We start from the raw sequence: 27829 nt of genomic DNA, 5'->3' as shown, positions 1-27829 counted from the left end.
CAACATAGGTCCCACTGAGGTTTTTATCTATCTATAAAGCAGAAGTAAGATGCTTGCAGGAACACACCACTACAGTCCAGAAGAAAGTGCATCATTTAAGTATTAATTTAACTTTATTTTATGTGTACATTTGTACATTTCAATCAGGTTCACAAAAATGTAAAACTTTCCTTATCAGGGTATTTCATACAGAGGTCGACGCATAGCTTTATGATTACTTATTTATAAGCACATGCAATAAGCTATGGAAAGTTTATGGAAATATTAACAGAAACTTTTAATCAAATAAATGAGCATGAGAAATTGTATTTGACTTGTAAATTCTGTATATAAGCTACTACGAAACATTTCCTGTCACAAAAAAGAGATAAAAACTACTTAAAGGCTCTTGAAATCTTACAATTGGACAAGTGTTCCACTGTACCCCCATTCTAAAGCATGGAAGTGGAAATTGTGCAGAAAAAAGTTTCACTTTAAGTAATTGTCCAACAGTTATTGCTGCTTTTCAAAGAACCTGAAAGCATACAATGAAAACTTAGAACTAAACAAACAGCTGAATGGACGTATTTAGATCATTACTGCAATTAAAATGTAAAAGTTAACTACAAAAGTTTCTCAAATTGTTGTTGTTTTTTTTTTTACATGTACATAGAGAACTGTACACAAATAGGGAAATAAAAAAGTTGCTTAAAAATGAAAGATAATAGTATACAGTATTTACAGCTTAAATGTCACCCATTAAAGTACTTTTTTTTTTAATTGGAGCTAAACTGTTACATCAACATGCAGTACATCCAAAACTCAAAATGAATACCTTTTTCACAGTGCAATAGAGTCCTGTACAAAGCATAAATCAATGATATGTTAAAGCACTCTTCTCCATCGCTCTTCTTGTTACCTTTGAGCTTCATAACAATGCCTAGGTCATGATTCTTTAGCTTAGGTAACTTCATCAAGTGAAAATATGAATATTTATTTATAATACAAACTTGCAGAATGCATTCTATCCACAAGACAATTTATGGAGAGATTATTATGCTGCATTGTGTATGATCTGTTTAAGTCACGCTTGATGAAAAACAGTACTGGAGGGACACAATTTTGTCAGTGGACTAATGGATACTTTTTGCCTTTTTCTTTTTAAAAGATTTTCAAATTCCCTTTTTCCTCTCCTTATTTGCTCAGCCAAATCCAAATGGTTTAATACTGATTGTATTTGTAAAGCTTATAGTACAACTGTTATAGTTATCAATATAGATGTCAAATACTGTAGCCTTTTTCTAACTGTAAAATAGGTATCTATCTTTAGTGGTTTCTGTAAGCATTTCTGAAGAATTATGTGCTATTCTATATATTGCCACAGTCAAAAGTTTAGTTACATAAGTACCCGATTACCCTCTAAAATCCCAAAATATTAAGGACCTTCAAAACTTCGTTATCTGTATAAAAGTTAAGCACATTTCAAACAAGTAAAAACCTCCAGCCAAGTAATTTTAAAAGGTTTAGATTTTTAGCTCCGATGGCCTCATCAGTATACCTTATATTGATGGATAATCTGGAAACAGATTTTACAATGGCGATATTAAATACCTGAATTAAGCTTAAAAAGTTAGATCCCAAATCAAAAGGAATGCCATTTATATCAATCAAGTATTATTTATTTTATTGAAAATACCTCTTCAGTATTTACTTCGCCTTACAGGTTTGTTTTTTTTTTTTTTTCCAATTCACAAAAGCACAAAAGGACATACTATCCATTCCCTTTAACAACTGACAAATCTTACTAGTATCCATGCAGTAACTTCTTAAAGCATTCAGTAACTACAAGATGAGAAATTAGAAGTGGAAAAAATGTGTGCTCCTGAAAGAAAATACTTCTTTAGATCATTACTTTAAATGTATAATTGTTTTTACACCTGCTATACTAGGAGAATACCCTAAGCAGTAACATATCTTTGTGGATTTTGAGATGTCTTTGTGATTACATTTAAACTTAATGCAGAAACTGATTTCAAGTATAACTCTAGGCACAAGTGTGGGAAACAGCATGCTGTCAGGACACAATCTTTCTAACTCACAAGGTATCAAATGGTATGTACTCAGGTTAAATTCTACCTTCTATGAAAACTTCATTTTCACCAAAGGATGTGCAGTTAAGTAGACAAACTAAATTGCTGTAACAGAGATACAGAATACTTTTCCCACTGACCTTAAAGGCTGTGGTGGTATGACCAAGGTGTGACCAAAAAAGTTTGACTTTTAACCCAACACAAGTTTTCAGTGTGTTAAATTCACCTGAACACAAAGAACACCTACTCCTTCTGAAGCAACAGCTGAGGATTTAAACAGTCTCTTCACCTTGAGCTGCTCCCAATCCAGAGGTTAAAAAAAAGAAATAATTCAAAAGGTATTCTGTCAATATGCTGATGCAGCTATATGTTAAATTCTGGTAACACTCAAATAAAGTTATGTTCTAGCATTTATATATATGTAGCACTCCATTATAATTTATGACAAAATTCAGAATTTCATTTGATCTCAAATTGCTTGGAATTAGATTAGGTTGCAGTTGTCATCCTAGCAATGAATCTCCCCATTTTCCCCCTTGACTGAAATACACATGATGAAAAAGTGTATTTCCAGAAACAAGAATGTAATGGAAAAAATTCTCCTGTTCACAATTGTTTTTCTAAGCCTCATTAGAGTCATATACTTTTTTTTTTGGCCCTGATTCATCCGCACTTTGTTACACCTAGGAATACTACTGTGTCTGAAGAAGAAAGTTAATCACTTATGTGGAATTACATGCGTGATGTTGAATGGCTACGTACAAAACCATGCAGCTTAATACGCTCATGATACAATACTCAGATTTAATGCAGGAAAGGCATGATTAGAATATATAAATTAAAACAGAAAATAACAATTAAATCAGTTCTTACAGTTATTAGAGCTTAGACTTCATTACAGCTTCTGCTCAAATGGCATTATATATGCCCCCCCAAAAGAATTCAAATAGAAATTGTAACCAAAATAAGTATCAATGTGCAATATGTTGAAGAAGGAATACTATTTCCTTTAGAGTAATAAAAACAGTGTACTCCAAAAATAGAAAGCCACATTACACAAGATCAGGACTATTCTTTGGTCCACATTGAACATTCAAAACTGGTTAAATTATTGGTTTCTTTAAAAAACTGTCAACAGCAAACTTCAAATTATATCTCTAGTCATGGTACAGATTAGTTTCATAAACTCAGAATAACCCACAAAATTAAAAACAATAATTATTTTGAATTTTTTTCCTGCAATATAGCTGGGGTTTTTGAGTCAAAACAAAATTTTTTGATCATACTGATAAATTGGAAGTGTGTGGAATGTTTAAATCTTTAACAGCAGCAGCTTCTAATAAAGCAGCAGAAGCTTCTTCACATTAAATAGTATATTCAGTATTCCCTCCTCCTCCAAAGATTGTGTTGGTGTATTATTTGTTCTTTACTAGAAATTAAATCGTTAACAATGCACAGAATGTGCCTAGTGATACAATGCAGAGACAGGCAGAGCTATTTGAAGACAGCACTAAAAGATGTGTGGACATCTGCACAACACGCTATTGTCCAAAGGGAACCAGAGTACCATCAGTGCCATTCACACACAAGGTATCTTTGTAGCCTAATAGCAAGAGGAAAAAAAAAAGTGTATGAAGTAATTTTCTTTTTCTTGGACAAGTTATTTCAATTGTTTGTTAGTCTGTAAGGTATAGAACACACCCAAAACCACTCATACATATGTACCCCCCCCATATATATTCATACACTGCACTTTGACTAGAGCACCTTATGTTTAACAATGCTGTTCCTAAGGATGCGGGATGAAACTTCAAAGTTTCACAGACATAAGGCCACTTACTCACACTTCCTTTCACTGCTGGAGTTATTATGAAGTTCATGCTATGATCAAAGAATACTTCATAGACAAACTATTTGTCCTCATATATCCCTCACAAGAAATAGTTAAAAATGATTTTCTAATCAAATACATAGCTTTGTCTCTGTTAAGCCACTTAGGCATTATATTACCTGCCTATTCATTGTTGCCAGGCAGTAATGCCATATAAAGCAGAGACAACTAAGCACCTAACAATGTTTTAAAAGTGATTACAATGATCTACACAATAAAAATCATTTGGAGGAAGGTAACTCGACATCTGCAAAGATGCCTCCTTGTTAAAGGAGGAAAGTTACAATGGCAACAGTTTCATTGGCACTGCAATTAAAACGAAGAATGGCGTTCATCAATAAAAGTTTCGTACATGCATTTCGTAAGTTAGCAGTAGTCTGTTATAGTTTAACTTAGTGAAAGACAGTAAGCCATTGATCAGTGGTAGCATAATAGCCTCGTACAATACATGAGAATCGAGATGCTCAAGGAAATTTGAAAACTGGGAAGAAGTTTAAGTGTGAGGTAAAGTCATGAGAATCTAAATTACTGAATACAGTGCTTCATAAAACAGTTGGTTTTGATCCAGACAGGCATTTCCCAGGTTGTCAAACAGAAATGTTTTAATGTCTGTTGAGTAAGACATTATATCAAATAACCAAATTAATTAGAAATAGCAAAAATAGAACAAGAATGAAGATATGGTAATTTCTCTTTTAAATCCTCTCCCTTAATAATATATGTAACAAGGCACATTAGGAGAAATATTTTCAATTATTTTATTATTCAGTTTGACTTAAATACCTGAAACCAGTTTTCTCATAATTTAAGACAATGGGGAGAAGTTTGAATTGCCTTTTACAGATGTAAAAATTTCATTGTCTAAAGTGCAATGATTGTTATGCCAAAAAGTATCAGCAGAAAGCAAAAAAACAAGACAAAAAACCCAAACCATGAAAAATAAATGTTTTAAGACATTCAAAATAATGAGAATATATGTATTCAGCCTCATTTTAAAGCAATTCAGAGCCAAAATATAACACTGAAAAGGTTTATAAACCTATATTTTACCTTGTTCCCTGCAAAGCCCGTAACTCTGTACATTTTCCAAACAAGACTTAAATACTTTTTAAGAAAAAAAAAGTTAGCATCCTTAGCACTTAAAAAACCAGCTTGTGGAGTAAAATAAAGGCAGACAGGTTAATTCATTATAATATTTTGAAGCACTAAAGCAATACAGCTGGATTGTAAGTTACTTTTAACCATATTCTTTTATCTGTGCAGTAGGTACCACTGGTTTCAACAGTCCTGAAAGTCTTTTTGACATCTTAACAGCAAAACTTTTGAGCAATTTACTCTTCCTGTCAGCATTAAAAACTGACTGCTGAAAAGCATTCAGTTGACAAAAGATGTAAAAGATTCCTTATTCCTCGCACAGAACTTTGGGCCCTTTAAATTTTGCACTTCATAAATAATTAGACTTAAAACTTCTATTCACTCCAAAACATTCACATTTACAACATGTCACATGCACAACACTACTGTCCCTTTTAAACTAGAAAAGCACAAACTCTACTGAAAGCTAAGTATTTGAAAGCTTCACATATCTTAATCTTCCCAAAGATACAAAGTGTTCAGAAACAAGGTAGTAAATACATTAGCGCTGCCCCACTTCCAAACATTTGGAGTACGGTAACTATTTTATTAAACTCAACATTTTTGTTCGGTTGAAAACCAGTATACATTTTTTTTTTTTCCCCTTTCCACTTTCCTCATAGGTGTATTCTCTTAAAGTCTGTTGTATTTGTGTGTTCTTTAAAGAATACATGTAGGGTTAAGAGTCCTATCAGTGCTTAAATAAATATAGGGAGCTTATTTGCAACAAGTAGCCTTTCTGAGGTTCTCAGAAGGGCTGGTAACCATCTGTATGTTTAAGACAAAATAATTTCAAGGAAAGCATCAATTTAAGATTTGTTTGTGCATACACAACAGATTGTACTTAGTAACCCTCATACAGTCTCCTTAAACTACTGATTTCTGACAAGCTAAGACCACAAAGAAATGATGTGCTGAGCTTCAGAAAACTGCCATGAGCCATTCTACACATAGTGCTAATCACATCAGGGTTGCTAAAGCTGTGGTTCTTAAACCCCATCAATATTCATCTATACTTCAAAATGGACCTAACAGTTGTTTTTAATGCTGAATAAGAATATTCAGCATTCAAAGAGATTCTGCTAATACAAAAGTCAGTTATCTTGCTATTTTACCTGAATTCAAGTAGAATGTACGTTCGCAGCATTCTTCTACAATTGCAATTTCAAAGCTTACCCACCAACAGTTAAGAATTAAACTCCAAGTCTGACACATACAGCAATTTTCAGGAGCGTCCCTTTATTTTATTACAACGCTGTTAAGAACAATGATCCCATCACCAAGCATTAACCTGACTGGCAGCTGTTCAAGGTGCTTTATCTCAACTTTGCACACATGGATTGCACCTTGCCTATGATCGAGGCACATAAGGCGCAGTGCAGAAGTACAACAGTTCAGACACTAGAGGACAGTCTGTTCATTTGACTGAACCTCTAGATTTGTAGTGCAGGTTCCACATGCTTCCTTTCTCTTGTGCTAGAATTCAAGTTCGTAAGCTGGTGAATCTGCTTTCAGGAAGCTTCTCTTCAGATTAAAGATTTCGTTAAACTAGTTGATTTTTTTTCCCCCTTTTACATAGTCTCAAAGCGTTGCAAGAATTCTTGAAAATGAGATAATTAATGTCAGTACTGTCTGTCCAACACCAAAGACAAGAGCTTCTAAGGGAGCCATATTCTTTCCTGCTACTCTGTAAATTCCAGCTACTGCAGCACCTAAGAATCACAAGAAAAACAATGATCAAATCACAGAAATAAAGCCAGGGCTGAAATATGAGACAAACCTTTTACTGTGTCTATGCATCAGCTATTTATAGAACATTACCAAACACTGTATTACTTCACGGCATTATAGAATTACTAGTCTTGCTTGCATTTTTCTAGTTGTTACGAAAGTCCTTCAGGAATGATTTTCCCAACTGAACCAGATTAACTTTTCCAACATCAGTTTGATTTAAGAGAATTGAATCGTACCATTTCCCTGTAGACATCTTCAGATCTTTTTTACATCTTTGCCTTCTGCTAATTTGAAAAGGTAGCAAAAAAATCCTTTAAAATTGACCGAGTCCGAAGTGTGGTTTAATAGTGCTTGTATAGGCAGGGAGAAGACAACAACAGTAAAACTGCTAGTGTCTACAAAATAACTGTAAACACTTACATCTACCAGCTGCATTTAATATTTCAGTTGAATAACCTGGTCATATTGTGTCAGTTTAGTTTTGACTTAAACTACTAAATTGTTAACAATTGTTTAGCAAATCAAGCAAAACATGAAAAAGATCAAAGTATTTCATTGTTATCCATGAATGTGTATGAGAGGAAATTTCTATCCAATATGATTAGATTTTGAGCTATAACACATTAAAAATTGAGACCATTTTTCTTGTACAGTTGTGTGCAAATTTCCATTTAAAGTATAACATAAAATGGCCAAGATAGACCAGAAACAAAGTACTACACTGTAAACAAAGCCAGGTGCTACTAAATCCCTTTACTGCCTTTCACATGCTGAATTTATCACATGCATTTGAAGAACAAAAGTCACAGAGCAAATGGATAGCTGTGATGTCTTGGAGTAAATACCTGAGAAAAAGATCAGTCAAAAAAATAACATGCTAATGATGAATAACATTTTCTGCCCAAACAACTTCTGAGCCTTTTAAGGATACTAAAATGTTCATTCAAAGAAGAAATACAGGCTTGTATACAGCTGTATCCATAGGTAAAAAATTTACTCAATCTAACACTCAAAAGTTCACCTAGAACAAAGCTTTTATTTAATACTTTCTGAACAAGCATTTTCTATAAAGTGCTTGCTTTCTTTGCCTAAAGAACAAACATTAAGTATGTTGTCCTTTATTTCAAAATGAATAGATTTTTCCTGAAGACCAAAAGCCAGAACTTAATTATAGACCTTCAGTATGTATGGTCTCAGATGCTGTCTAATCATAACTAAATGCTTTCAAAGATCACAGAGGCTTTTTCAAGATCCAAAGAAAACTAAAAAGCCATCACCTTTTTTTTAATTAATAGGCAAGAGTTAAAAAAAATTGGGATTTTCTTGTTTTTGCACAGTCACTAACAGGAATAGTCTGCTGAAGTGATCAAAAACCCGTTAGTGACACGGAAATACATTAAGTCCCAGCAAATCTTCTGAAAGTACAATCTGTGTCTGGATATAATCTGATATCTTAAAAAAATAACACCTCATTTCTACAGAAATTTTTGGAGGAGTAGAATTCACTAATAATTGTGGCCATGACAGTATTATAAACACTATTAATCAGACTGTTAGGTGAATAAGTTTTGGGGGTGTTTTTGTTGGTGTTGTTTTTTGAAAAATATTCTGTAAAGTATATTTTGTCAGAAATATCTCACCAGAAGGCTAGCCTTCTGGTATTTCACTCAGCTACATTGCATAAGCTTTCCCATTTGTTCCTTGACTATCTGCTGTCAAACTGAAAGAGATCCTTTAGACTGAGCCCAGTACTGACATTAAAATTATTTTGGTGACTGAACTCTCAGAGTGAATTCAAATCAGTCAAACTGATTAACTAATAGCATCAAATTCTGGTATCCCAATAACAGAAGTTTTTGGCTTCTTGAGAAAACACTGAGATATTCTGGAAAATATTAATAATAAAACCATAAAAATTTGGTAGTTTGATAATTATGTATTTATACTTGTCAAATAACAGTGTGCAATACAACCTATAATGCATAACCCAGCACAATTGGTATAGAGCCAAAGTATACTACAATAGGCTGCCAATGAGGGAAATGAGAATATGTCAGCAAAAAGGGGTGTGTTTGGGGAGAGGAGGAAGAACAGACCCTTCTGGATGAAATACAGCTAAAATACTTGCCTCAAACCTCCTGGCATTTATCTGTTCTTGGTTTTGGGTTGTTTTGGAGGGTTTTTCTAGCTTTTTTTTTTTTTTTTTTTTTTTTTTTTTTACAGTATCCACTGCTATTTAGTAAATTTTTTTATACCTTTTTTTATAACCATTAAGTTCTGTGATTTTTCAAAGCCTAGAAACTAAGGGGTTTCCTGCTTTTCTATATGCTGGTAAAAACATCCCAGAAGGCCAGAAAGTTTATAAGATCTATCTGAGCAAAATTAAACCTGCATTATTTAATAATCTATACTGCATTCATTCACCTACACAAACAATGCAGAGGACTGGAAATACAAAATGGAAGCTGGTCAGTTTGTTATTTCAGTTTCTTAAGCACTGGACCAGGCATATTCAAACAACTAAATACTTCAACGTGCATCCCAGTTTGCAGCACAATAGCTATTAAAAAAATCCTCTCTTTAATATTTTATCACCATAATTTGTCTTCAGAAGCTCCCTGCAGAATTTCTTTCAGTATGAAACAACCCAGTGCTGTCCAGAAACAAAAATACTAGAAAGAAAGTATTTGGCTAACCAAATTGCAATGCTCTCTGCAATACTTTTGGGAACAGCATAGCAAGTCTACAGTCTAAGCTTGGAGAAATTCTCAGGTGAATTTACACATAAACAGTATTGCTTACTTGTTAAGTGTTTTGACCTGCAAAACTGTATGCCAAAAATATAACTGTGTTGCTCCTCTTTTTATGCATAGATAAGAGACACAAAGTACTTTCATTCAAGAAACACTGAACCTTCCTCACCACAGAATACTGTAAAAGTCTCTGTGTGGATATTCCAGCATCACATTTCCTATCTTCTGTTCTTCAGAAATGTTCATGCACGATTGACCTTGTAACAGGGCCACTGCCATTTCAATCATAGGACAAAAATCAGCATAACATGTAATGTAAGGCACTCAGCTGGTTCCACCTTACCTTAGCAAAAAACAAACAAAAACCAAAAAAACCAAACTAGTAGAATTATACTGTACTATACTGTGTTAAGTGATGGAAATTCTATGCTAAGAAATATATAGTAATTAAAACAACCTTTTGAGGAAAGTCTTAACAAAACTTTTCATGAAATTTGCATTTTTTTTTTTTTTAAATCTTGAAAACCAACAGGCAAGAGGGACTTTCAGTAGCAATAAGAAATAATCTGTCACAAATCATCCATTAATGTGTTCACAGCTGAAGCGATACCACTATTCTGATAATCTGGGCAGTCCACAGAAAAATGGGAATGAAAGGCAGTAAGGCTTGCCTACAGTTTAAGACTATATGATGGTTCCTTACCCTCAAAGGCCTTTCAAGTTAGACCACCTTAACAACACTGAAGATCTTCGGGCAGAAACTACTGCTCAAGTTAACATAGGCCCCATTCAGTCCATTGATTTTAATGTTGAGAACTCCTTACCAGCATTGTTTCGGATAACGAAGCACAAGCTTCTTTCCTGTGAAAATATTCACTGTTTCTTTTTCCCCACCCAAACAGAAAACTCACCATGCTCCTATTTGCTTGGGAAAAGTACTCTAGTCTATTTATAAGTTAGATAAAAGTAGCTGGATATGATGAAGCCAAAGACTGAATAAAGTGTCCTACTGATCTTATGGCATATGTTTCAGTATTGATACAGACAACAGAATTTCTTTGGAAAGATGGAAAAACAGTATCTGATACCAATAACTAGATGAAAACAGCTAAGCAGCATTTTCTCAAAACATTCTTGGCAACAACACTTGTGTGCCATATTTGGCCAGGTATAACACTTCCGCACTTTACTACATAAAATACTCCTGCTTTCTGCAATGTTTTAATGAGTATAGGCTTTAACTATAGCTCTGTGAACCTTCCAGCATGCTGCTTTAACAGAAAAATGGTTAGCATCTTATCTGTGGATACAATGTCAATGTCAAGAAATAAAAAGTATATAATAAATATATAATTTTTTATATAATATAAAAATAATAATAAACTAGAAAGTAACATTTTGGCCAGCCAAGACCGGAAAGTTCTTTCAAATCCATGAGCCAAATGTAACGTCTCCAAACAAATTTTCTTAGCTGTAAGTCATACCTACATTGCAATCATCTTTCTTTTAAAAGAGCAACATCCTATCCAGGTACAATTAAAAACCTCCAGCAGGTCCAAGGAAATGAGCAGGAAGTCAGCCCTGCAACCAATGGAATCAGGACCTCATTTCCAGAAGAAGTTCACGGCTTAAAGAGTACTAAGAGGTGATCTTGATCAGAAACTTTTGACAAAAAAAAAAATCTGCAACAAGTAAGGTAGGACAGGACTGCTCAAGTATTACCTGCTGAGCATACACCTTTTGAATAGCTTGGTGCCCAACGTTTCCAAAATGAGAGTAGGATCATTTCTGCACTCCTCTGACAATTTATAGTAGTTTTATCTTTACACAATAGAAGAGCAACTCAGCTGTCATTATCATTAGGATAGCTATATAACTAAGGCAAAATCCTTAATAAACAATTAACAAATCACTAAGAAAAAGATGTCGGGTTTTTTTTTTTTTTTTTTTAGAAGTTAGATGTAAAATAAGAAAGAAAAAACAAAAACAGAAAGACAGACTTACTGGTTATCATTGCTCCAGTTACAGAACCCAGAAATCCAATGCTGACCACAATGACAGAGATCAGCCTCCCCTGCCTATGCCTCTGCAGCATCACAAACATTAATACTCCCACAGCACCATGGACAAAGAGAGAGGAGAAGAGAGCCCAGAGGAAAACCCAGTACCACATCTCTGAAAGAAAGCAGTCAAATAAAGGGTTAATTTTTCTGAGACAAGAACTTTATAAGTACGAAACTTTAAAACATTGCATACAATCAACAGTAAGAGAAAAGCAATACTGATTTCCATCTTAAAAGGAAACTATGACAACATCAGCATATGCTCAAGACACTTTCCCCCTTCTAGCAGTCTATCATAAAGGCATAACTCTATTATGGTCAAAAAATTATAAAAAGGATTCTGGCACAATTCTTAATTCAGATGTATGATTACAAGAAGTCCATCATTCTTTTAATGGTTTATTTAAACAATGTTAATTGCAATGTCTTACTAGGTATTGTAACTACTCCTGCAGAATGAAATATTCTCTGAAACAAACACTGAAGCAGGAAAAAGTCAAGAATTGTTTTGGTTTGTATGGTTTGGGGTTTTTTTGTTTGTTTGTTTTACACAAGAAGAGACAGCTACAGGTAACATCAAATGGGAAAATTGAGATTAAAGACTTCAGTTTATCTACCCAGGAGCTGTAATAGTGTTTCATCGAATTAGCTTCAAAGACACAAATAAAACCACCACAATTTTAACAAGAAATTTTAACATATCTAACTGTTTACTTCTAATTGCTTAGCACAAAACTTCATAGAGACAGGTAGACACTATTATTTAAATTACTAAGCAAGGACAAGAGATCATGAGAATGTGTGGAGTACAAACATTTCTCTGAAGAATGGCAGACATGATCATTACCTTAAAAGAAAAGAGCAGGAACTATCAATGAAGCTACATAAGAATTAAAGAACCTTTCTCACTAGCTGATAATTTTCTAAAAACATTTACTATAACTCAAAAGGGTGGGGAAATGCAACAAAAGGGAAAAAAAAAAATGTATTTTAAGTCAACTACAGTAGGTATATATCATCACAGAATTCAGCAAATTGGGGCACATTTTCCTGATTGACATAATCCCATGAAACTGTCATTAATTCAGACTTTTTGCTACAGTTCCCCCTCAAAAAAATACAGCTTCCTTACAACAGCAGGATACTTATTGTTTATGAAGTGAGCCTGTATTATTGCAGCTTGACACACATCAGTCATTTGAGCAGAAATATGACCCAATTAGCTAACTTTAAATACTTAGCAGCTCAAACAAAACATACTGTGAAAGGATGCTGAGAACAAATGGTTGCTACACAATAGCCACAGCCCTTTGAGTCCAATATCAATATTGTATGTATATCCATAGCACAAATACAGAGTTTAAGCTTTCTCATTTAGCAGTACACTTTGAGAGTAGACTCAAGCTGTCCCCTTTCACACAGGCATAAAGGCAAAGCTATGTTATAGGACTTACAACTCCTCTAAATCACGGTAACCAAAAAGCTCTCTTAAGAGAGCAACAAGGAAGGTGGGTGGTAAATCTACATTCAACTAATACTTCAGCTGTAGTTAAAGAGGTAACTTTTCTTTGAGTGCTTAGATATATGCACACATATATTGAGGATGGCTCCAAGCAGCCCTCCTCAGATCCTCCATCCCTTCACCGCTGGCCCCAAGTTGGGTCTCAATCTTTGCAGAAGGATAATGACCACAGTACTCTTCCACTAAGTGTCTCTTCATTCTCAGAAGCTACTGTGACAGAACAGTGGTGAGAGTGCCAAGTAGTCACTCTACAAATACCTGACAAACCCCCTCACTAACATTAAGAAAGACTGACTGATTGCTGATCTAATCTGCCGTGGTCATGCATAGTTTGGGAGGGGAACCTCTCCTGCAGTCCCAACAGGCCTTGTCTGTTACTAGCACAGCTTGGGTGTTCCCATTGTTTTTTTTCTAGTGGAAGCAAATAAGGAAGGAGATTCACCAAAAGATCTATCAATATAGAACCCAGCAGCCCTGCTAGACCTACAGTTTGACCATAGGAAAATAAGCCCTAGGAGATGGGGAAAAAAAGTTTACTTTCCTGCAAATGAGTCACATACAACTTCGGGCAGGAAAACTCTGTCAGGAAGGAACACTTTCATTCTTCTAGCATATGTCAGAAAAGCTACCAGGGAAGATCCTTTCATTGAAAGATGTCACAAAACCAGATTCCCAACTGCTCGAAATACTATTGTATCACAATGACAACAACTAAGCTCCTGTCCCACAGGGATCATTTCCTTGAGCACCAAGTAGACTGTTAGCAGATACTTAATAAGTTTTAGAGGTATGGACTGAGCAGACTATAATAAGTTTTAGAGGTATGGACTGAGCAGACTATAGTACAGCAATAGACTGAACAGGTCCTCAAGTCTAAACTGCTTTGGCAACACTGGCAGTGAAAAAACACAAGGTCTATGTTCTGCTTTACCATCTGAATAACCATGAAGAACAGAAGTTAGAGAAGAGAACTCTAATTGGGAATTAAGAACATATCTAGCAGGCAAGAGCAAGCATGTCCTTGCTTGCAGATGTTGGTCTCCTAAGACCTTCAATCCTAGAAGACATTATGTGCACACCTTGGATCTTCCATTTTAGTTCTCTGCAGTAACGCGGTTGAGCCCGTCTCCCACATTATTCAGAAAAGCACAAAACTAAACTGCTGGCAGGTGAACGTGATGCTGAATGCACCATTTCAAAAGGTAACTTGTTCTTACACAGAAGAGGATGTTTTGCCTTGTTTCCCAGTAAATACTGTAGTGGAGATGCTACTTATTTTCTGGACACAGCACCCTTTCCTGCAATTAAGTCTGTAACAGAATTTTCATACCACTCAGATTATACTGATATGCAAAATCATAGAATGGTTTGGGTTGGAAGGGACCTCTAAAGGTCATCTAGTCCAACCCCCCTGCCGTGGGCAGGGACATCTTCAACTAGATCAGGTTGCTCAGAGCCCCATCCAACCTGGCCTTGAACGTTTCCAGGGATGGGACATCCACCACCTCTCTGGGCAACCTGTGCCAGTGCTTCACCACCCTCAGCGTAAAAAATTTCTTCCTTCTATCTAGTCTAAATCTACCCCCTTTAGTTTAAAGCCATTCCCCCTTGTCCTGTCACAACAGGCCCTGCTAAAACGTTTGCCAACATCTTTTTTATAAGCCCCCTTTAAGTACTGATAGGCTGCAAGAAGGTCTCCCCAAAGCCTTCTCTTCTCTAGGCTGAACAACCCCAACTCTCTCAGCCTTTCTTCATAGGAGAGGTGTTCCATCCCCCTGATCATTTTCGTGGCCCTCCTCTGGACCCGCTCCAACAGGTCCGTGTCTTTCTCGTGCTGAGGGCTCCAGAGCTGGACGCAGTACTCCAGGTGGGGTCTCACCAGAGCGGAGCAGAATCACCTCCCTCCACCTGCTGGCCACGCTTCTTTTGATGCAGCCCAGGATACGATTGGCCTTCTGGGCTGCCAGCGCACATTGCTGGCTCATGTCCAGCTTCTCATCCACCAATACCCCCAGGTCCTTCTTGGCAGGGCTGCTCTCAATCCCTTCATCCCCCAGCCTGTATTGATACCAGGGGTTGCCCTGACCCAGGTGCAGGACCTTGCACTTGGCCTTGTTAAACCTCATGAGGTTCACACAGGCCCACTTCTCAAGCTTGTCCAGCTCCCTCTGGATGGCATCCTGTCCCTCTGGCATGTCGACCACACCACTCAGCTTGGTGTCATCTGCAAACTTGCTGAAGGTGCACTCAATCCCACTGTCCATGTCATTGATGAAGATATTAAACAGTACTTGTCCCAGTACGGACCCCTGTGGGACGCCACGCGTCACCGATCTCCATCTGGACACTGAGCCATTGACCACTACTCTCTGGATGCGACTATCTAACCAATTCCTCACCCACCAGACAGTCCACCCATCAAATCCATACCTCTCCAGTTTAGAGAGAAGAATGTTGAGGGGGACCGTGTCAAAGGCCTTACAGAAGGCCAGATAGACGACATCTGTAGCCCTTCCCATGTCCACGGATGTAGTCACTCCATCATTGAAGGCCACTAGGTTAGTCAGGCAGGACCTGCCCTTGGTGAAGCCATGCTGGCTGTCTCGAATCACCTCCCTGTCCTCCACGTGCCTTAGCATAGCTTCCAGGAGGATCTGTTCCATGATCTTCCCAGGCACAGAGGTGAGACTGACTGGCCTGTAGTTCCCCCGGTCTTCCTTTTTTTCCCTTTTTAAAAATGGGGGTTATGTTTCCCCTTTTCCAGTCACTGGGAACTTCACCGGACTGCTGTGACTTCTCAAGTACGATGGATAGTGGCTTAGCAACTTCATCCGCCAGTTCCTTCAGGACCCGCGGATGGATCTCATTGGGTCCCATGGACTTGTGCACCTTCAGGTGCCTTAGATGGTCTTGAACCTCATGTTCTCCCACAGCGGGCGGCTCTTCATTCTCCCAGTCCCCACCTTTGCCTTCTGCGGCTCGAGCAGTGAGGCTCAAGTACTTGCCAGTGAAGACCAAAGCAAAAAAAGTCATGGAGTACCTCCGCCTTCTCCATGTCCCAGGTAACCAGGTCTCCCATTTCCTTCCGGAGAGGGCCCACATTTTCCCTTGTCTTCCTTTTATTCCCGATGTACCTATAGAATCTTTTCTTGTTGCCCTTGATGTCCCTGGCCAGATTCAATTCTGTCAGGGCTTTAGCTTTCCTAACCTGATCCCTGGCTGCTCGGACAATTTATCTGTATTCCTCCCAGGCTACCTGTCCTTGCTTCCACACTCTGTAGGCTTTCCTTTTGTGTTTGAGTTTGTCCAGGAGCTCCTTGTTCATCCATGCAGGCCTCCTGGTGTTTTTGCCTGACTTCCTCTTTGTTGGGATGCATCGCTCCTGAGCTTGAAGGAGGTGATCCTTGAATATTACCCAGCTTTCTTGGGCCCCTCTTCCCTCCAGGGCTTTGTCCCATGGCACTCTGCCAAGCAGATCCCTGAAGAGGCCAAAGTCTGCTCTCCTGAAGTCCAGGGTAGTAAGCTTGCTGCGTGCCCCAAGGATCTTGAACTCCACCATTTCGTGGTCACTGCAGCCCAGGCTGCCCTTGAGCTTCACATTCCCCACCAGCCCCTCCTTGTTGGTGAGAACAAGGTCCAGCATAGCACCTCTCCTCGTTGGCTCCTCTACCACTTGGAGAAGGAAGTTATCATCGACGCATTCCAGGAACCTCGCGGATTGCTTATGCCCTGCCATGTTGTCCCTCCAACAGATGTCAGGGTGGCTGAAGTCCCCCATGAGGACCAGGGCTTGTGAGCATGAGGCTGCTCCTATCTGTCTATAGAGGGCCTCATCCACTCAGTCTTCCTGGTCAGGTGGCCTGTAGCAGACCCCCACCATAATGTCACCTGTCCCTGCCTTCCCTTTAATTCTGACCCATAAGCTCTCTGTCAGCTCCTCATCCATCCCCAGACAGAGCTCCATGCACTCCAGCTGGTCATTGACATAGAGGGCAACACCCCCTCCTCATCTCCCCTGCCTGTCCTTCCTAAAGAGCCTGTATCCCTCCATCTCAACACTCCAATCATAGGAGCCATCCCACCCTGACTCTGTGTTGCCAATAAGGTCGTAGTCCTGCAGGCGTGCACACATCTCTAACTCCTCTTGTTTATTCCCCATGCTACACGCGCTTGCATAGAGGCATTTAAGTTGGGCCCCCGATGAGGCTGTCTTACTGGCTGGAGTTCCTTTGTGCTGCCCTTTAGGTGCTCTCCTGATGACCTGTGTTCCTTCTCCAGGCTCTGGGCATCTATTGCTGGCCCTGGCATCAAACTGGTAGGAGTGGGATGGATTGAGGTTCCCCTCCCTCAGCATCTCTAGTTTAAAGCCCTCTTCACCAGCTTGGCAAGCCTATGACTGAAGATGCTCTTCCCCTTCTCTGACAGATGGACCCTGTCAGCCCCCAGTAGACCAGGTTTCTCAAAGCGAGTCCCATGGTCTAAGTAGCCAAACCCCTGGCTGTGGCACCAGTCCCGTAACCATTTGTTGACTCGCCAGATTCGACTGGCCCTTTCAAACCCCTTCCCTTTGACTGGGAGGATTGATGAAAAAAAAAAACTACCTGCGCTCCCGAGTCCCTTACTGCTGCTCCCAGGGCTCTGTAGTTCTTCTTGATAGTCCTCAGGCTGCTCCTGGCTGTGTCCCTGGTACCCACGTGAAACAGCAGCAGCAGATAATAGTCAGTGGACTTTACAAGGCTTGGTAGCCTCTCAGTGATATCCCTGATGCAAGCCTCTGGTAAGCAGCACACCCCTCTAGAGACTGCGTCTGGTCAGCAAATGGGTGCCTCCGTACCTCTCAGACTGAGTCGCCTACTACTATCACCTGTCACCTTTTCTTAGTGGCACTGGTTGTTATACCAGGGGGGGCAGATCAGGCTGCATTACTCAGCTCCAGCGCTCCTCCTGGTGTGACAGGACTTTTCTCTTTGGCCCACAGAGCAGTGAAGCGGTTCTGCAAGGGCAGCTCAGTAAAAGAGAGGCCTGGATCATCAGGACAGAGTGCTGACAATGTTCTCGGCCCAAACTTTCACTTCTCTTGACTAAGATGGATGCAAGAGATGAAACATCAACTACCAAGAAAAAGTAAGGGCCTCTTGCAATATTACTAGAGTAAAGATAACCTGATACCCCAGTGACAGACTCTGAGAATACCTATTTCAAATCTGCAGTTGAAGAAAACACTTGGTTCTTACGTAAGATTAGATGACAACTGCAGACTTCTAAGATTGCCAAACACTCCATAACTACGCCAATGGTGTATTGATTAGTATTATCCCATCAGTTCTTCCACAGTCCAAAAACAAACTTCTGGAAGGTGTGCTGTTGTGGATACTGAATTCAGGCAGGTATCAACTGATTTCATAAAACTTCATCAGAATGAGACAAACTTGTCCCGGTTTAACATGAAGCCCAAGAACAGAAGACTCAGTTATTTCAGGTGAGAGGGGACCTGCGATTATGGCAGCCTATTCAGCAGCCAGTTATTCTGAAGTGAACGGCTAATATGTAGATATGCTATGGGGAAGAGAAGCAAAGCTCTTGATATTGTCTCTCTGCAAATGTATCTGAGGGACAGTCCCAGGACACTGAAAGCTGCACTTTCAGTCATTCTCTCCTAAAATGCCATTGCAGCTGAAAAGCTTGAAACTGGACCCAGAAAGTCTCTTGGAATCTGACTCTGTTAGGCACCATCATTCCCTGTAATTTCCACGGGGTTTGCTAGGCACTGCATCACCTTTAAGGAAATCAGTGTTTGTGGTCATTGTTGACCCTCACCACATAGAAAAGGCAATTGATTTCCAGTCTTAAGACGACTTATTAGGATGACCATATTTTTAGAAGAAAAGGAAAGATTATGGGAAGGCTAACTGCTTCCTTGCAACTGAGAAACCAAAAATATTTATAAATCCTTACAAAACAAAATAGCTGCATATGAGCTACTATCTTAGGTCTTCTTTAGATTCCAAATAAGGCTCAAGGAAAATCAGCATCATTCCTCACTTTATATTTAGGGCAGGAGGCATGAGAATAGAACCAGCCCCAAATGTCCTGTTGGATAAAGGAATATAAACTTGCATTCTTTGGTACACGCTTTCTTTCCTGCTCTTTAAAAGCAACGTGCATATTGAACACATTCAAAAGGAAATTAGAGAACATCCAGAAATATTCCTTGTTACACACAAACGCAGCTGTAGCATTTAAAGAAACTAGTTATAAACCATCACTTCACAGAGGCTTAGGTTTCCAAGTCAATAGCATTGTAAAGTCAGTGACACAAGAAATACAGGTAGTGTTACACATACCTGCAATAATCCAGTACCTTCTTATTATAAGTTATTCATAATAGCTTATAATTTTGCCAAACTGACTGTAGATGCCAAATCTTGTAGGTGTTCACTTCAGAACAGTTGGAGAGGAGGGAGGTGGAAGAAGGGAACACCATGTCCAGCTGAAGATAAGAGAGAGGAAGGACCAAAAATTTCTTTATTTGGGAAGGAGACAGAAGGGTTGGTGACACAGGCCTGTGACACCCTGATTTGCAGAAGGCAGGCAGCAGGGTGAGGGACACAGCAAACAGTTGAAGACTGGTTAACTGTCTCTATCCTGTATGCAGGCAAATTACTTAGAGATCATCTTCTGTTTGGAGTTACTCAAATAAAAAGTAACTCCATCAAGTACATATGCTCTAGATTATCCACTCTCCACCAACTTACACATCTAAATTTCTTACATGAAAGCAGCTGAAAAGCTTTTATTTACCAAGTTACTAGACATTGTGAGCAGAGAGACTAGAGAATTCTTGTTTTGTCCTCCCCCTCCCCTCACACACATTCTTGCTAAAGATTCTCACCTGCTGCAACAAGAACTAGATTTTAAAAGGGAAGGAAGAGAAAGTCTCTCTGAACAGGAAACAAAGTACCCTTCTGCCACTTCCTCTTGTGGTTGGAACTATTCCAGCATCTCCCCTCAGTACCAAGATATCTCTAGTTTCCTAGAGAGTTGTTATTTGTTTTCTCTGGTTTTTTTGAATGGTTGTCACTAGCAAGGAATAGGCAATAATTTATATCGTTGCATCCTGATACAAAATAAAGAAAAATGAATAATCACACTACTCATATTCTGGGATGATAGCTTACCTAGTTGTCATACGACAGTAGCATTTTAAAATCTGATATTAAAGAGATTCAGAATTTGATCACACAAAGCTTTTTAATCATTAACTCAGATCATATCTTTCTCTTGCAAAGTTGGCTTTTCTAGTGAGGGACTCAATGAAACACAGCAACATACTTCCCATAAAACTTACAACATACGAAATTGCAGCCATTTATAATCATAATTTATGAACCTTTCATCACAGCCATCTTTGTCATGTTAAAGTAGCTGTTAAAAAAACCTGAAAGATCTGTAATTCAGAGAATCATATCAAGTGACTATTTTACATAAGTGCTTCCTGTTCTTCAGCTACAGGCTACACATTTAGTCAGAGACTGCATATTTATTAGCAATTCTTCTGAATACAGAAATTTCTTTAGATTCCTGAGTAGGCATCATCCACTTTGTTAAATCACCACCTCACTTCATTAAAATACTATCTCAGTCCTAGAAGCTGAAACAGGACAAACCTCTTCCGAGCACCTTCCATAGGAAAGGCAGGAAGAGTCATCCTTTCTTATCCTCCTTTATTTATCCTTTTTATGCCTGGTAGTTCAACACACTCACTTATTTACTTCTGCTCATTGATTAGGCCAGTGATAAAGACAACTGAGTAAGCTGTTTAACATGGATGGACAGGGTAAGGAGGACAGCCAACCTTTTAAGCAAATTGGAAGAGGCCTCCTCAAGCTCCATAAACCTAGAGGACAACTTAGTCATTCTTATCCTGACAGGTTGAGGGCAAAGAAATTAATGCACAGGCATTTCTGAGTGGAAGAATTCGAGGTTCACTAAAATTCAGTATCATCTAACTCCAGAATCGTGATGAGAGATGACCCTCAGAAAAGAGTGTGCTAGAGTAACAATGAAGGAAGCAAAGAATGGGTTGAGGATAACACTGAGAGATGCCACCAGAAAATAGAGAAAGATAATGCGGACCTCTGGACACAAACTGTCAAGACTTTGCCTGTCCAAAAATAACTGAGTAGTTGAAAGATTTGCAATACCTACAAGGAGGAAGAAGTGAGACTGAAGTGTCTTAAGAACATGCTGGCACAAAAACTATTTATGTCCTATATACTGATTCACACTTTGAGGTATAAACTTACCTACATGATCATCATTGCTACCTCAATAAAAAAGCATGCTGTCAAAAAAAACTCAGCCTTTGTGTAGCTATACTAATTAGCTTGCTCTTTTGACGATGAGCTGCACATATGGAGTACTTCGCTGGTATGGTAATGATGATTTAGCTTTATCTGACAGAGAGTTCCAAATACTAACCTAGCCTCAGTTTATTTAGTCATGTCCGCATAGGGCTACCCCAGAGAGCCATGAATAAAATAAGACTTTAGAAAAGCCTCCCAGCTTCCTTTGCTTGACCCTAAAAGTTTCAGGGTTTACTTTCAGTGTATCCAAATTACTTTAAGTACCCAAAACACAGCTTCTTTGTATCAAAACTGCACAGTCACCAGAGGAGTGCACTGACAGGGAACTAGGAAAGATCCAGTACTTACTAGTTTACAAGCACACTGACATCCAATCTATTGCATGGAAGCCACAGCTTTTCTAATAAGGACAACTAAGATCCATTTTTCAGGTTTATTTAAAGTTCTTAGACTTAATCACTATCTTAAATCTTGTCTTCAGTTTAAGTTCCTTTCTACTGGTCTTACTTGTGTGGGGATTTTTTTTTTTCTACCAGAAAACCTGCAAGGCTCAAATAACTTGTAATTCATACCCTACCACTCCAGTTTTAGAGTACTACTTTGTTAATTTAGGTATTTACACATACCATAGGTACATATCATAAATACACTATTCTTATGTACTGTATATACACATTATACATATCATATTGGTGTAGGCATATACAACCTTAAAGATTAGACTTGAGATTAGAAAAAGAGGTTTTAAAGCATGCTACAGTTTAGAATAACATTAGTATCACTTCCAACTTATCAAAACTTGAAGTTGCACTCCATCAACAGCTTTATCTTGGGCAAATAAAAAAATGCAAAGTCAACACACAAAGTATATAAATGCTAACATTTTCAAATATTATCTATATATATGAACATGCTGTCCTACTGCCACTCAGCTTCAGTAAACATGGAGTACCTCCTTAGTCCTTCATCTTCAGCAGTTTTCTTTTCCACTAGTCCTTAGCTTGTTTTGCCAGATGAATAATGATTGCCTATAACACTTCATAAATCCAGACTGATTACTCCAAATGAAAGTATCCCTCTTGAGATTCTAATCTATGTACCCAGCCTACCACTATTAGCTACAGAGTTAAGTCAAGCATTAAGTATCTGTGCTGTGAATACAAAGATACAAATTTAAATCAACAAGGTAGCACGTATTGAAATTTGAAGTAAGAAACTGTATAACATTATATTCCTGTAGACTTATAAACTCAAAGCACTCAGATTAAGAAATGCCAGTATATTATACCTGCAAATGTAACTCAGCTCTTTACATGTTACAGTATTTTCTTCATCACTGGCTCCTTTCCGTAATTATTGCATTAACTGGTATTCTCAAAGTTACCAGGACTATATAGTCAAATTGTTGTTTGGAGATGCTAACGTTTTTGCTTCATTAAGTGGAAGAGAAGCACTTGCTGAAGACCATTTAAATCATAAGTTATAGACTAGTCTTCTCAAGTTACAGCATAGGGGCCAGAGACATAATCCAGACAATCAGCAATTTATGATTACAGGATGAAGCTTAGGAAAAAATGTAACAGACAAGGAGCATCTTCTATGTGACACACAATCTCTTATAAATGTTCACTTTCAACAAATTCAGGAGTTACTACTTTCCAGCACTTTAAAATTATAAACTTTTATTTCAAAGTATATAAAAACTGTTGTGGAGATTTGAGCTCATCACTTAGGACACTGGGGTGTGCGGAGGAGAAGGACAATGATTCCAACTTTAGAAGTCATACAGTACAACACAAGTTTGTGGCTTCTTTTTTGTAAACTCCTCTGCATGCCATGGCACAGAGAAGACTACATTGTCCCCCTGCCTCCTCAGTGACTAATATAAAACCCATTCAGACCAGAAGCTTGCACCTTTGGAACACGCAGTAACTTGGACCAGAAGCTTAAATCTTTGGAACATGCAATAACTAGACATAACAAAACATTTACATTGGTTACAGAAAGAGTAGAAATATTGCTAAGTTCTTTATTGTGGAGGTAGCCTTTAAACAAATATTTATTTTAATGGGCACTCAAACTGGGATTTTTTTTTCAGCTATTATCTGACTTGTGCTAGTAAACCCTGATCTACCACTAACTCTAAAACGCAACCAGTCCATATAAAGGGGCTGTTCTTGGGATTTGCTGGAGGAGGTAAAACAGGGTGAGGTAAAAGCCTCCTCTCCCATGGTTACTACACCCTTACCTCCACCATTTACAGTAACACTCCTCTTCCTCCCAACTGAAGGCAGGAGGATATGAAGGAAAGTACATCATGCCGGTGGGCCAAGGTTCAGCTACAAAGAACAGTGCTTGCAGGTCTGGGTATCACAGGGTGTGATGTGTGTGGCAGGAATGAAATTGTCTGTGGTCTCCTGAATATTTTGGGCCATATATGAAAGATGTGATTTTTTTTGTTTTTTAATATTGAACCTGAATCAGATATATGGTATAAAAATAATGGTTCAGCTTCTCATTAAGAGGGAAAAAAACCCAAAATTAAACCATTAAGGTTTGAAGCACTTCCTGGTTTAGGCTGGAGTTCGTATCAGGTCCCTGTTGAAAGTTTTGGAAAATTAATATATTTAAGAAGGATACGAGTTTGCTGATAAAACTTTACAACTTTGTGCAAACATAATCAATGTTGTTTATCTAAAGAAGATAAGTTTTTACTTGTGCAACTTAAAAGCCAAGTCCAGACCACAACTTTAATCCAAAAATAAACACAAAGCAGTCTTAAAGAATATTCATGGAATACTGTGTATTTATGAATTTCTTTTCCCAGTACTCTGAAGAAATTTCTCCTTATACTTGACAGAGATGCAAAAGGGAATGAATTAAGTAGTAAAACAAGGTAACTCATTCACACACCTATTTTCTTAGCATAGAAAAAATAGAACTTCTGTTTTTGAACAAAGTTTACTTCTACATTTGGTAAGTATTTTAGGAAGGGTTTATGTAAGTTTAATAACAGCTGTTCATTAATATCAAATATTATATTAAAAACAATCTCCTAAGATATAATCAGTAACAGTGTATCTTATATAGAAGATTTTAAATCCAGTGAAAGTTATTAACTGTCGACAGTCCATAAGAACGTTCAGCACAACAGGTTACGGCTATAAGGACAACCTGCATTTAAGCACCAATTCAGAAACTGTAGTGCAACTACAACTGACACTAACATTCTCCAACAATACTATGACAGATAATTATGTTTCATATTCTTTAAGCTAAAAAGAAAAAACATTCCACGTTAAAAATAAAAATAACCCCTCGTCATATTGTAAAAGCACCAAGAAAAACTGTTTTATTTACTTAACACTCAGCACTGAATTTCATAGAAACGCCTATGTTGCGTAATGCTCTAATAAGAAAAACTTTATAGAGGATGTCTAGCACAAAGACAAGTTAAATCCATTGTTAACTTTTTCCTTTAAGAGTACAAATTGTATTTTTATAGTAAGTACACAAAAACAACTACCCAGAAAGTGAGCTAATTAGTGTGTCGCCACACTAATACCTGGAAAATTTAGTCATCAGAAACACATCTTAAAAGTTCATAGATCAAATAAAAAAAAAATCTGTATAACCTTTTTATGACATTAAAAGTATCCTGGAAGTTAAAAGAATAAGATAATAAAGCCTAAGATGATCACTTTCTGTTTGCTACAGCTTCAACTTCAGCTACACCTTTATTTTAATCATATTTCTTCCACCTTGAATAGATTCTTTAAAAAAAAAATCTATCAATCATTAATATAGAGGGGGGAAGAGATAGCATAAGACTATTTCATAAATATTTTAATATATAAATATTAAACAAATATTTTCATAATAATAAATTATTAAATCATCAATTGAATTATCATCAATTGAATTATCAAATATTTTCATAAATATTAGAAACATATCCTCTTTACTCAAGATTTTCCACTAATTTGTCACCACCTAATATATCCCTATACAAAGCAGAAAGAATTTACTCAGTAACATCTCTGCTATTGACACCAAATCCCTCCTTATTCCGAGCTGGAAGCTTATGCTTTTCTTTACACCTGGACAGAATAGGAAATCAGAAGATACACCTCTCCACTATGTACCTTGGGTCTCACAGCAGTCCACACCCATTTTTCAGCATGAGACTGAGCAGAAAAAAAGCCAGATCTTGCCAAAGCTAGCTAAAGCTCCCCTCTCCTAACAGAGAAGGAAGACCTGAGTCTACGTTGGTTCACAGAACTTTTTCAGAACAGCTCAGTCTTTAAGAATCCCTGATGCTTACGATTATGTCTATTTGTCAGCAAACACCTGCCACCCCATTAACTCCCATAGCTCTCATTGTCCAGGGGCATACTGGGGGTGGGTGGAGAATAAAGTCCCTGCTTCTCACATTCATTTCTCTGTTTTTTTGTTTGGTTTTTGTAGCTGTCAAATCCCAATAAGCATATATGTACAAAAATAAAACCTCACTCCCCCAAACATACTCCAGCCACCATACATATTTATACATTCACACACACTTTCTACAACCCTTTACTCGCACACAGGTACGCATGAATATACACATACCCTATACCATTAGCCTTTTATTATATACATACATATAGAAGTGAGTGAACACATTTACATCATTAGCTCCTTTACTCATGCAGTCGTACCAGATCTGAGGTGCACACACCAGTCCTCCCAACACGTAACACACAGACCCCTCTCGTTTCCCTGGACATACCAGCCCCACACCCAAACCCTCCAAGCATACACGCGCGTTATATGCACGCTACAGAACAAACACGTACTCACACGCGCGCATGCATACAGCCTCAGGAACACAAACACCAGCCCTCCCTACGTGTAATACGCAGGGAGACCACCCCCAGCCCTACACACCGGTCCTACACCCACACCCTCCATTGTGTGCCACGGGGCTCGCTCTCCAGCCACGGAGCGGCTTCCCCCGGCTCCCACACTGACGGCACTACTTGCCCACCTACACGCAGGAGCGCACACGCAAGCCCCAACTCTCCGCACTCCAGCCCCCTCGGCCCGCAGCTCGCCCCGCCGCCCCCACGCGTGTGCCAGAGCCAGCCCAACCTCCCCCCTGCATGCCCACGCCCAGCCGCCCCGCCGCCTTCCCGGCCACCGCCCAGTTACCGGTGAGGTTGCGGAGGACGGTGCCGTGTGCCCACAGACTCAGCACTTGCTGCACCGACAGGTTGATCATGGAGTTGTCTCCCGCTTCCACCTTCATCGTGGCGGGTGGTCCAGCGGCCTCTCCTCCGCCGCTCCTCAGCCGGGGGTGACGGGCGGCAGCGACGGCCTGACGACTGGGAGGCCGGACGCCTCTCGCCGCCGGACCGCGGGGCGGGAGGGCTGCGGCGGCGGCGAGGAGCGAGAGGGCGAGGAGGCGGCGAAGGGGCCTCCGCGCCGCGGGGGAGACATCGAGGACGGAGGGGGAGATGGTGGCCGGGGGGAGCCGGGCGATCGGGCCGGCCACTGGCGCTTCCCCGCGGCTCAGGGGCAGGGCAGGGCGGCCCCAAGGTGCGAGCCGGTGGCGAGGGCCGACGACAAGGCCCGCGCGGACCCCATCGCCGCCTCCTTCCCCATCAGTAAGGGTCGCCGCCGCCGCCGCCTCGCCAACGGCATCGTCACCCCGGTCGCTGGCATCACCTGGAGCGGGGGCGGGGCGGGGCGGGGCGGGGCGGGGCGGCCGCGAGACTCCCTCCCTCCCTCCCTCCCTCCCTCACGCGGGCAGCTCCATGCGGCAGCGGCCGCCGCGGCCCCGCCCGCCCGCGGAAGAGGGGAGAAGCCGCGCGCGTACGAGGGCGGCGCGTGCCGCCCGCGGCTCCCGGCGCGAGACGCCAGCTGCTGCCGTAGGGGAGAGAGTGGGAGAGGAGGGGCGGGCGGCCCCGCGCAGGCGCAGTGCGAGGAGCTGGAGGGCGTGAGCGCCGCGACGCCCCGGAGCGCGTGGAAGGGGCAGGGTCCCAGTGACCGTTAAGTAGCGCACGAGCTGCGGACCTCTCCCCGATTGGCCCTCGCCATAGGGACGGGCTCACCCTACGTGCCCGTGGCGCCGCCCCCTGGCGGTTCGGGCCGTTCCCGCCGTTGCGCGGCGGCGGGGCCGCCCGGGACCCACTCACCTGCCGGGGGGGACCGACTCCGCGCTGGTACCGGGAACAGAAACGGCAGCGGCTCTTCCACGCAGCGTTAAAACGCAACGCTCGGGAGAGCGCGGGCGTTAGCATCTCCGCGGCTGGC

General features: G+C 39.8%; 1 protein-coding gene across 2 annotated transcripts; it reads right to left on the bottom strand.

Annotated features, from left to right (window-relative positions):
• Positions 1-89: 89 nt before the first annotated feature.
• On the bottom strand, positions 90-27239 carry TMEM170B (transmembrane protein 170B). 2 transcript variants are annotated; one of them, XR_012994666.1, is made up of 4 exons: positions 26726-26891; positions 11586-11756; positions 6210-6806; positions 90-3672 (listed from the first exon to the last, which is right to left on the bottom strand). XR_012994666.1 is itself a non-coding variant. In XM_076330539.1 (3 exons), exons 1-3 carry the CDS (start codon positions 26820-26822, stop codon positions 6676-6678), a joined length of 399 nt encoding a protein of 132 aa, XP_076186654.1. In that variant the 5' UTR covers positions 26823-27239; the 3' UTR covers positions 90-6675. The 2 variants fall into 2 exon arrangements, 1 of the variants encoding a protein (XP_076186654.1); XM_076330539.1 differs by having other exon boundaries at positions 90-6806; positions 26726-27239.
• Positions 27240-27829: the final 590 nt, after the last annotated feature.

Source organism: Aptenodytes patagonicus, chromosome 2, assembly GCF_965638725.1.
Source record: "Aptenodytes patagonicus chromosome 2, bAptPat1.pri.cur, whole genome shotgun sequence".
Taxonomy (NCBI): Eukaryota; Metazoa; Chordata; class Aves; order Sphenisciformes; family Spheniscidae; genus Aptenodytes; species Aptenodytes patagonicus.
This window is presented reverse-complemented; position numbering and strand designations above follow the sequence as displayed.